The sequence below is a fragment of the Apus apus genome, chromosome 8, assembly GCF_020740795.1.
Source record: "Apus apus isolate bApuApu2 chromosome 8, bApuApu2.pri.cur, whole genome shotgun sequence".
Classification (NCBI taxonomy): Eukaryota; Metazoa; Chordata; class Aves; order Apodiformes; family Apodidae; genus Apus; species Apus apus.
The window spans coordinates 8,739,183-8,750,989 of NC_067289.1; the positions used below are offsets into that span (position 1 = coordinate 8,739,183).

The following is an 11,807-nucleotide window of genomic DNA, read 5'->3' on the forward strand; positions in this document are numbered from 1 at the left end:
GAGTGGATTATCAGTGCTTGTGTTGACTGAAAGAAATGCAGCTTTTCTTTCAGCTGGGGAGGAAGAAGTCTTGTTCTGTTGCAGCTGGCACTACCCTGCACTGTTTACAACCCATTCTCCACGTTACGCACAGTGAACTCGCGCCCTGCACGCCCCCAGTGGGGGCCCCGCACCGATACGGGAACACAAACAGATCTCAGCTTGTTTTCAGGAATCATCTTTATGTCTTGGAGCACTAAAGGGAAATCCAGACCTTACAGGAACCAAAGGCAAACTGCAGATGTGTTCAGCATTTGAGACTGGGCATTCAGCCTCAGGTTTCAGAAATCCCAGCTTTGTGCTCTCCCCCCTCTGCTGTGCAGGATCCCTCCCTTCAGCGGGGACGCACGTGTTGATGCTGCCTCTTTTGTGTACTTTCTTGCCTCTTTGCTGTGCACCTCAGGTTCACCCAACTGGTGCTGTTTACACTCCAGATTGCTATTTTGTGCCTGGTATTGTGATTTCCAAAGCAGACTTTTGGAATAAGAATGTAAATAGCTGTTCTGGTTATTTAATGCTTTAAAAGTAAGGGCAGTCAACAGATGCCAAGATGTAATAAATCAAACTGAAGTGCTGTCTTGGTTGCTTCAGCTTGAAAGGGGATTGCTGTAGGAAAAGGCAGTGATGAAATCCAAACTACATTTGCAGTCCCATGAAGATTCAGGTCAACAGGGTTGAGAGCAGAAATTAATGGATTGTGATGTTTGCTGCAACAACTGCAGTAAATGTGGAGGTTTCACAACAAAAACTCAAAGGGAGTTACAGACACACATGGTGCTGTGTGTCTGGTGTTGTACAAAAGCCCGAGGGCCTTGAACATCAGATGGAGAGAGAGCTGGACATCTGGTATCCATGTGAAAGTGAAAAATCCTGTATATGGTGAAGGTCACAGTGACCTGGGATGCTACACTGACATGGCTGTGAAACAGCATGGGCTGCTTTTTACTTTGCAAATAGAGTTTCCAGGGTTGGAAAAAATAATAACGAAGAGAAATGTGGCTTGTTCCTCTAAAGCCTTGCAAGTGCTTCAGCTGGGCTGGCTGTGTGCCACTGAGAGAGCACGATCTGTCCCTTTCATCTCTGCTACACACCTGTTTCTGGGAGAGGAGCATGGACTTACCTCTGTATGTGTTTTCCCTCCTCGGGAGGGTGGAAGATCACTGTGACACTTGTGTTCTCTATTGTACGTGGTCCTGAGTTCCAAATATGTACATTCAAGTGCTAATGCTTAGCAGATTACAGTCAGAAGCAGTTTTCAGAGAGGATGTGTGGTCCTATATAAGTTACCTTTGCATAGCTAGAAGAGTAAGCACTGTGTCTTCACTGAAGAAACAGAAATGTGTTTGGATTTGTCAGTGAATTTCTGATAATCAAATTTAGAGGTTCTGGATTTATATTATAATGGCATCCAAAATTTAGTATGTTGCTACCTGTTTTAAATTCCAAAGAGGAGCAAATATGTTCAACACAGTTGATCACGTGCAGGGTAACTGAATTTGATATTTGACACTGAAAGCAAAGAGAGCTTTTTATTTCTTTTATTTGTAAAGGTAATGCAGCCAAAAGATAATTCTCCTGGGGTGGGAGGGGAAGTAAAAATAAATGAAAAAGTATTTTCACATGAAAAGTAGCTACATCCTCCATGCCATATCAAGGGAAAAAAGTAAGGTAATAGGAAATACAAGTTTCATTTTATTGTATAGAAATATATACAGATAAAATATCTTTGTAATATATCTCAGCTACAGGAAAGAGAATTGAGGATGTGATTACTTTGGATTCAGATTCTCATATCAGCCACCAAAAAAATCTTCAATTTTTAAATGTAATTTCATGTTACTGCTATCATGAGAGTTACCTGTTTCCACTTGATTTGTTTCCAGTCACTCATAGCTTTCTGAAATTCAGTTTAGAAGTTTCAAATAGATGCCTACCCCAAAACTCCACGTCTCCCACAAATGATGGCTAACAGAATATACTGAATTTATTGTAAACTGTTATTGTGGATATCACTGAGGTTTTCTGTTGCTTGTAATCTCTCAGGATCAGAAACCAATTTGCTGTAACAAATCTTTTTCTGTGTGGTTGGAGGGCAATTGCAATATTCCAGAGGTGACTTCTGGGAAATCTTTTGTCACTGCTAGGGCAGTTGGCCACCTTGGCTGTGAGGTGCTTCTAAATCCTCTATTTGCTACTGTTGATGAATATAGAGAGCTTTTGCTGCTCTGGGCACGGGGAATGCCTGACAAACTTGAAGCTGCATGATATGGGCATCTGCTACAAAGGTTAAATCGAGTTGGAATTAAAGGAAACTAAAAGCTGCAGTGGGAGAGAAGGCTGATGCATGTGTCTTCTGGACTTATACCTGCAAATTTTCCCTAGTGAGGATTGTAAGGCAGAGCTGGGCATTTTACGAAGCTTTTCACATTTAATAACCAGGCAGAATGTTACTTCCATTCAGTAGCCACGTATATTGTGGATGACACTGACAAAATTGCCACCTTCCTCTAGAAATTGCTTGTGTGAAGTATATTTTAAAAGTCATCTATTTCTGCAGTATGAAAAATAAGGCAGAGTGATGGAAAATGACAGCAAACTTAGAGCTGTGTGAGAACTGCTCAGATGCCAGCCCAGCCATGTGGCAATGCTGTTGTGGTTATGAACACCACAGCTATTACCCCTTCAGGTGGTGATCTGCAAGTGCATTACCTACTGCACCCTCTCAGCACGTGCCCTTTGTAGGTCTGATTATGTCCATTTTACAGGTGAGTGAACTGAGGCATAAAAATGTTAAGAGTATATAGTAAAGCTCATAAATTTCATCCTGTGAGAAAGCTTGCTAGTGAGGAGGCACATGGCTTGTGTTGAGCTGCTGTTCATTCCCTACTCTGGGAATGAGTGCATGACTTGCTCGCTGCTTTTACACTAGCTTTCTTATTCCAAGACATTCATAAGCATCACTGAGAATTGCCTCTGAGTTGCATGAAACTTGAAAGGAGCAGGTGATGTTCCTGATCTGATTTGCTTTAGGTAAGGCTCTGCCTTGACTTTAAGGGGCTTTGACTTCTAGGAACTTTGGATGAGGTCCTGAGTGAGGCTTTTGTTTTGCAGTGAACCAAATGTCATACATCTCAGCAGGGCAGGTCTTTGACCGCAAGACCAGATGCAGGGCACAAACAGCCCTTTCCGTTGTGCCTCTCTTCATGGTGGAATTGGAATAATATATGTGAGTGAAAGATATTGATCATCTTTGCTGTCCTTTCCCAGCTGCACTGTCTGCAAGGTCTAAGTCATAACTAATAAATATTGGCACTCCCCCCGCTTTTCTTCCTAGCAGTAAATTTCCAACCATTGCTTCCATTAAAGGCCCATGTACAGGAAGAAAACCCAACTTTTCTGTCCTTCCCATTTATCTTTCAGTTTTCAGATTATTACTCTAGAAATGCACATGCCCAGGTCCTCTTTAGAGTTGTACTGTCAGCATACACTTTGCAAACAGTCCCAGCTTTTCCTAGGAGCTAGCCCTTTAACAGTTGTGTCTTCTATTTTAGTCTTATTAACTCATTAGCTGGAAAAAGCGAGACAAATGCAGCATCAGACGATGGATTATGCCTGCAACGATGGGTTAGGCATATATTTTCTGTGGCAGCCTGCAGAGAATCATCTGAGTCTCTGAGGACAGTCCATGTTGTCTTCATAATGGAGTCTGTCTTTGTTCAGTTTTCTGATTGTCCTCAAATTTTTATTTGGAGAAAGGGTTCACATTATACTATCCCTTAAGCCATGTTGTGAAAAATTCCCTGCCCTGTGGGATGCCTCAAGCCTCAACTCTTGCGTCCTTTGGTGACGGAGGTTGCTGCCACAAAAGGCTCTCTAGGAGACAGGGACCTTGAGAAAAAAAATCTGGCATCAGCAACTATGTTGTGACCTTTTCATCGTTTGAGTGCCTGGCTGTTGCTCTGCTTTATTAGTCTGAATGTTTTCCAAAGAGAGATTCTGGAAAGTGGGAGCAACAGCATAAGGATCATTCTTAAATGCCTTAAGCCTCGGCTGGGAGGTGATGCAAAGATGAAGAGGAACATGTGTGAGGCAATTGCTGGAAGTGTAAAAGGCCTCTAAGAGAAATTGCAGTGGAAATTCTGTGAGGTTTGGAAAAAGATATTTGATGCAAAAGGAAGAAAGAAACCCCAAATAAGAAATAGCTAGTGACCTTAACTCCAAAAAATTAATTACTTCAAATTAAGCAAGTATTTTTGCCATGGTCAACAGTTTCACATTATGCAATGTGTAATATAATTTGCAACAAAAATAATTTTGAAACACAAAGTTAAAAGGCTCCAATATTCAAATTTCTAGGTTTGTTTTTTAGATAAAAATCTAGTTTCTCCAGGGTACAGATTGAGACAACTGATTTAGGCACCATATGGGGCATATGTTTTTCAGGTGGTTATTCCCCCGTGTCTTCCTATCCCTCCTCTTCATGTCCATAGAAGGCTCAGGGATTCCTTCCAGGCTTTTTAAAAATCAGACTGTTTTTCAGAATCACGGGCTAACAGATGGAGGTGAGTTGTTGTCATCAACTAGCCAAAGTAAATATATTTGCAAAGACTTTTCAGCAATAACTATGCATAATTATGCAATTCAGTCTTCTTTTGGCTTAACTTTGGGGGGTTGCATAAAACTATGAATCAGCCTGAGCAGTCTTCCTGGATTTCTGTTGCGTGCTGCTGTTCATCTTGGTAACTTTATACAGAGCTTACCTACATGAAGAATGCTAGGCTTTGGAGCAAATAAGAGACCCCATTTGCACCTGCAGGCAGCTGCAGAGAGCTGGTGGGCCTCTGAGCTGGTGACTCACTAGTGAGAGCTGTGGGGTGTTGGTGACTCTGGATACCCGAGAGTGCTCTTTGGGTCAGGGTGGATGATGCTCCGTGTGTAGCACTGACAGCAGGAGGCAACTGGACAGGCTTTATGTCTTCTTGTTCCCAGAATTAAGCAGCTTCAGAGCTGGTTTCCTAGGGTGTCATGGGCACAGAGAGAATTTCTCCTCATACTGCCCCAATTTGCATTGACCCAGCAATGCTGGGAGTTTCCTCACCATCTTCTGAAAGCCCTGCCTAAAAGGGTGTTGGTAAAATCTAGTGCACTTTGTCTTTAATTTTTCAAATTCCTAATTTCTGGAGCTGAATGGGGCAGCAAATATTGCATGAAGCTGAGAAAGATGTGAAATAAAAATTCCCTAAAGTTAGCTAGAAAATCCAGAGACTTGCTCAGGGTTATGCTTCAGCCTACCAGCTAATGTGCTCCTGCTGCCTGCTCAGTAATTTGTCAGGAGCAGGGAAGAAGAATCCAGACTTGGCGAGCTGGTGCTGCAGACAGATTTTGTCAGATGAAATCCCAGTAGACTTTAGTCCAACATCAACAGCTCCTGAGCTATCACATGGGAATGCGTAAAGAGATAAAACCAACATCCTAAAGGGTGGATCCTCTATTTTAACGGGCAGAAAAGGGAATCTGGCTAATGTAATTTTTTAAAATTTCTTTTCCTTGTTGAGTTGTTCAGGGAAATGCTGGGAAATGCTGGGTCCTAACACAGATTCAATGCGGTCTTTCCTTGAATTCTTCACTTGAAGTTGCTTAACTCCTCTCTCTTGTCTTTTTCTATATGTGAAGAGAGGTTAAGCCTGTCTGCCTTTACCTCAGAGGGATTGTGAGGGCAGAGTTTGGAAAAGAATTTGCTGTCTGAGCAAAGAATCCACCAGTGACTGCAGAGGAAAAAAAAACCCCAGACCTACCATTGGGAAACTGCAGCACTTCCAGCTACTTTCTGGAAGTGGAGTGTTCTGTTCCATAAGCATCCTTGAAGCATTGCAGAAGGGGTGACATTCACATCACATATGTGGGGCCTGACTAATTGAGCTTTGTGTGTGAAGAAGGGAATGTAGAGGATAAGGAAGTGAAATCCCCAAGGTGCAAGCAGGGCCTCCTTCTTCCCATGGCCTGTACTGTTGCTTACGTGTTGAAAAAGGGTCTCGGCGCCTCCTGTACCACTGAACTGATGACTAGGAACTCTGTGGGCCCCACCACCCAGCCTGCATCATAACTCTGCCCTCCCCAGTGGCCTAAGAGCATCCTGCTCAGCCCAGCAGCCACTCAGAGAGCATCCCTCTGCCCAGAAGTTGTTAACATCCCCTCAGGTTAAAATCTGCATTAACTCAGAGTTCCAGATCTATGTATGCATAAACAGCTTGCAGACCATGTAACTTGTGGCTTCTTCTACAAACAGTGGGAGCAGCAGACTTCCTTGTCCTAACTTCAGGAGCTTTGAGTTACTCCTTGGAGTAGTCTGCACCTTTCCACTGATTACACAGGGAATCAAAATCCCACAGTTGCTGCTGTGACAGCCAAAGTTAGGCAGCACCAGCACCCCTCCATCCAAAACTCACTTGAGACCCAGGGCCCAGCTCTCCACAGCCCCACACCTTGTGCAAAGAGGAGCTGCCAAAGTCACCACTTTGTTTTGCACATACCTTGTAAAGCTTTGTTGCTGGTCCCAGGCAGTGAAAATAACCTGTTTCATTCTCCATGTCTTTAGGGAAACAGTGTATAGCAGCCATATTAATAACTTGATAGTGTCTACTGTAAAGTTCACACGTGTGTGTGTATATATATATTAAAACAAGACACACAACAGTGTTTTGCAGGTTTTCCATTCTACACAGCATCTGTCAGGGTAACAGGTCAGATTTAGCAATTAGGATGGCAATGAAAGAAACAGATTCACAAGTGAAAGAGCCAGTGCTGAACTGGTTAGGAAAGAGTAAAATCTGAATTCCCAACTCTTTTTCTTTTCACAGCTGTTAAGAGTTCAGTGGGTTGAACTGCAATCCTTCAAGTTCATCTGTTGACTCCAACACAAAACTATTATAAACTGTGCCTCTAAAACACGTGATGAAACATTTCTTGAGAGCTATTTATTCCAACTGCAGCAGAGGAAAGTTTTCAGAACTCCCGGCATTTGCTAGAGGAAAGGTCTCTGGAGCTTTGCAAAAGGAGGAATTATTTGCATACCGACGTAAGTTGCTTTATGATTTTTTTGCTGCACCATTGAATAAAATAATACTTCTAACTTTTTTCCCTCTTGATGGAAACCCAGTCAAGTACCATAAAACTATGCTTAAGTCCCTAGCAGAGTATTTCTGCATAATTTTCGTTCTTTAATCATATGGATTGGGGTTTTTATAATTCAGCATAGAACTCAGCATGATTGAATATTAATTATTTTCTTTCCACTAATGTTTTCTGTATCTGAATGACAGTTCACTCACAATATTAATGCAGAGGTATGATAGACTGCAAGCTTCAATCAGGTGTGTCCTGAAAGCTGGCAAAATTACAAGTAGCCAGGAATAGTTTGGGAGTATCATTTTTCAGATATTTCTTTCACATCTTTGATCTGATGTTTGGTCTTACACATACATAATCTCCTCCAGGCTTTAGCTGTGGCAGACCACTTTCCATGCTGAAGATGGACCATGCAAACATGACTCAAGCCATGCTTGATGCTGAATCCCGCAACGTGGAGAAGAACAACAGCAATGAGTATTTTTACATTCTGATCGTCATGTCTTTCTATGGGATCTTCCTGATAGGGATAATGCTGGGCTACATGAAATCCAAAAGAAAAGAGAAGTCATCCAATTTGCTTCTGCTCTACAAAGATGAGGAGAGAGAGTGGGGGGAAGCTGTGAAGCCCCTACCAACCATAGCGGGGCTGAAATCTGCCCAGATCCCCATGATGCTGAACATGCTGCAGGAGAGCATGGTGCCCTCCCTGTCCTGCGCCATCTGCTCAATGGAAGGCAGCAGCGTGAGCTCCGAATCCTCCTCCCCAGACGTGCACTTCACCATCCAGGAGGAGGTGCTGGATGCTGAGCTGGGGGAAGTGTCAGAAACGCTCCTGAACGAGAGCAGTGAGGGATCTGCAGAAAACATCCACAAGAACTCCTAGCACTTGCAGGGCTCCCTTGATCAGCTGCCAAAGCGTGAGTGGAGCTTCCACTAAGATCTTCTGGTTTACTTTCCTGCTCCCCAATGAACTCTCAACAGGTGCCTGTGCCCCAGGGCCTGAGGTGTTCCTGAGAGCTGGCAGGACAAGGAAGCAGTGGTGCCCAACTTCAAAGTGCAACTTGCACATAATTGGGATGCTGAAGTTTTTCTATTAATTTTTCCATTACTATTTCTTGCCATAAGAGCTAAGAACAAGGAGAATATATATATATATAACTTTTAAAGAGGTAACTATTACTGGCATGTCTCTGCATATTTCAGAATTCTGCAAATATCTGGGAAATGTTTAGGAAAGTTACCCTAACACAAGTGCCTGGTTGTTAAAGACAATTGGTAATGCTCATTCCCACAGGAGTGTGATAGACTAGAAATACTTTTATTGTGTTTTTCTTATAACAATCCACAGCCACCAGCTCAGTGAGACCTCAAAAGCTGAAAAGCTGTCAATACTGTAGTTGGAGGCAGATTGCAGCACAGCTGGAGCCTGACCTCAGGCACAGAAAAAATAAGAAGAAAAAAATAAAAAGAGGCACCAGATTTCTAGGAGGTTTGTAAAGCTCAGTTTCAGGTCCGTGCCACTATATCTATCTTTGCTTAAGTTGTACCTGTACTGGCTGGGTCGGGTTCACTAACTTCTGCTGCAATCCAGCCTTTGAATGAGTTACTAGTAGGAAAATTTTTTTTTTGTTTTTCTTTTGTACTTTTTAAAGACTTGTATATTTGGTCACTAATGGCAAAGATCTGTAAATTAAGAAAAGACATTAAAAGATCTTTGCTACAAGGTGTAAGACGTAGAAAGGCTTGAACAAATGCTGCTCTTTTACGCCCCCTTGAAAAATAGGTGGAATTCAAAATAGAATTTAACCTAGCAAGAGTGAAATCCAGGCCCTACTGAAGTAATCAGCTGAGTCTTCCTGACATGCACAAGATTTTGTGCTTCTCTCTTGGGGTCAAATTCTCCGTTTCAGATCAATAAAGCTGTACCCATTTACATCATTAGAGAATCTGGCCTTTCTGCTGTGTTTAAGCCAGTGTAGATAAACATTGCATTACATCTTTTTTTGTTTGTTTGTTTTAAATCAGCTTGCGTGTGACACATGCATTTCTATAAAGTCATTAGTAACTAGTTTTTAAAACCACCACAAACTTCCCCTAATTTAATGGTACTGTGATTTTTTTCAAATGCTCGTTAAATTAGTTTCTAAATTATTGCACTGTTGAAAGAAGTAATGTTAATATTGTAGCAGTGTATGATTATTTTAATCATGCTGTATATTTTTGAATAACTTATTACAATGTTTGGATTAGTTCTGAACCATGAGGGCCAAAGAGCCTGAATCTAAAGCATTGCACAGCAAAATGTTTGCAAAACGTTTCCACATATTTCCTGTGTTAAAATAGCTCTGTGGTTTATCCACTGGCATTAGAGCTTGAGAGGCAGCTTGAAATATCTGAACACTGAACAGCAGAAATGAGCTGAGGCAGGAGCCTGCTGTTCTTCTGCCACTTAGAAGGAGGAACTCTGGTTTTGGCTTGGAGGGTTAATAGGATGGGATGTAGCCTGCAGAGGTATCGCTGTCTCTCTCTGAACAAAGGCTCCATTGTGCTCAGAAAGGGCCTGATTCGGCTCAGACTGAAGGCAGTGGGAGTTTTTCCATCCACTTCAGTGAACTTTGGATCAGACCATATAAAGCTTTTTGGTAGATTTACTCCAAAGGGGGCTGTTTTAAGTTTGAAAGAAGCCAAATTAAGTTTGGCACTTTGCCTGGAATCACTTGAATCCTGAAACTTTCCAAACGAGACTGACATGCGCGAGTTGTCACATTTTCCATTGCTTTCTCCTTCGTCCTTTTACTTTGGTATAAAGGTATTTGTATCTGTAAAAATCTGATGTATATGATTCCTAACATTGAGTTGTATATAATTGTCTCATGTATTTAAAGTTTATTGTTTCTACTGGCACTAATTTTTATTTAAATAAAGAAACACGTTTCCTGGAAAAGTTTCCATGGTTGTTCACTACGTCAAAAAGATTTCCAGTTACAGGACTGTGCAAGATTTCTGCAGGAAATCCTTAGCCTCTTTTTGAAAAGGTTCCTTGTGTTTGACAGGACTGCAGCATTGCAGACTGATCTCAGTGCTGATCCAGATCTGCCTTGGGTCTGTACTGGCTCTTCGAGGCACTGAGCAGCTTCCTCACACTCAGGTCCTGCCCATCCGCAGGCAGGGCTGCAGAGACACCCAGAGTCCTCCTGCAAAGAGCTGGGGCTGCTGGTGGGCCATGGAGGAGGCTGGAAAAGCTGACTAGCTGCTGTGAAAATGTTTTTTTTGTGACTTATTCAGCTTCTTGAAAAGTCTGCATTTTGAGTTTTGGTTTTCAATTTGCATTGTAGCAAATTGGGTGGGCTAGAGGTGAGGTTGTGGGCAAGTATCTGACACGGGTCTCTGTTCCCACTGGATTTGCAATCCTTGGCCATGGTAGGTAGCTGGGCTTGTTGCAAGCTTTGACCCTGGGTCTCATCATTGATCTGTCATTTCCAGCATTAGGGATAGGGGAGTTTTTGGGATTCTGGCTTCCAGTGCAGGGCAGAAGTGTTCAGAGGCAACTTTGTGCTTCTCCTTCAAGCTGTGAGAGTATGCACAGGATCACTGTCTGAGACCTACTTGCGTGGGGTAACTTGAGGTTGTTTCAGAAATCAGGTTCCTACCAAGTTACATCTGCTTGCTTTCCCACCAAACCTGTTCCCCTGTGTTTTGCTCTCTTCACTCGCTGCCTATTAAATAATTTTGCTGCCTGTTCATAAGCTTCTGTGGACCTAAAGCTACCCATCAGCAAGGCTGTTTCCCTCCGGCAATGTAATCTCCCGGGACACCCACAGTGTCCCGGAATAGCTGGTCAGTAACGTTGCCTCTTCCATGCTGCTGTCTCAGTGCTTCAGTGTTTCCATTGCCACAATAATGAATCAAGAGTCTTCTGACAGCACTGGTGATAAGAAGGAAAACCAGAACAAAATGTAAACTACAGCTCTGCTTTATGGATCAAAAGCTAGCTTATTCCAGTGGCTTCTTGAATTGCATTGAGCTGCTATGAAGGGAGACGCTGTGTGCTTTGGGGGCTGTTTACAGCAAAGTGAGCTAGTAAGCACGAAAGTGTGGCCACCTTCTTGCAGACTGTGATGGAGCTGCCTTTGGCCCATGGGGCTTGAGAAAGAATGTATGATAGTTTGGTATGTATTTCCTGGGGCATTTGTCTTGGTCCAAATTAGTATTTTGATGGCACCAGGGGAAAAAAAGAAGCAAAAATGTATTTTAGCTATACATGCTAATTGGATGTGCAACTGAATGCAATGATGTCTTGAAGACAGCCCAGTGACCCAAGACCAGCAGGTAGCTGTTATTCCAAAAGCATTGTTAAGCTTGAAAAGCTACAGATGGAAGGAAGAAAAATGCCCCCATTAAGTTTGTTTCAAAATCCTTTTGACTACGAATGAGTAAAAGGTAATAATAGTTTGGGTTTTGGACATTTCCAGTGTGCTTTAGTAACAGTAAAACCAGATTCAGAGCTAACAGATCTTGGCTTGAAGGCAATGATAATTGGCTGAAATTTGTCTGAGTGGAGATCATACTATTTGTGCAAATGCATTCTTACTTAAAAGACCATAGCAATTAGGCTTCCATTTCTTGGTAGTGCTGTACTT

The 11,807-nt window shown here is 42.4% G+C and overlaps 1 protein-coding gene across 1 annotated transcript; it reads left to right on the top strand.

Annotated features, from left to right (window-relative positions):
* Nucleotides 1-7,022: 7,022 nt before the first annotated feature.
* On the top strand, nucleotides 7,023-10,111 carry KCNE4 (potassium voltage-gated channel subfamily E regulatory subunit 4). The gene is made up of 2 exons (XM_051626383.1): nucleotides 7,023-7,114; nucleotides 7,533-10,111. Exon 2 carries the CDS (start codon nucleotides 7,559-7,561, stop codon nucleotides 8,048-8,050), a length of 492 nt encoding a protein of 163 aa, XP_051482343.1. The 5' UTR covers nucleotides 7,023-7,114; nucleotides 7,533-7,558; the 3' UTR covers nucleotides 8,051-10,111.
* The last annotated feature ends 1,696 nt before the right edge of the window (nucleotides 10,112-11,807 follow it).

What these genes read in the sequence shown, in the direction of transcription:
- KCNE4 (XM_051626383.1), top strand. Translation starts at nt 7,559, where the DNA reads ATGCTGAAGATGGACCATGCAAACATGACTCAAGCCATGCTTGATGCT.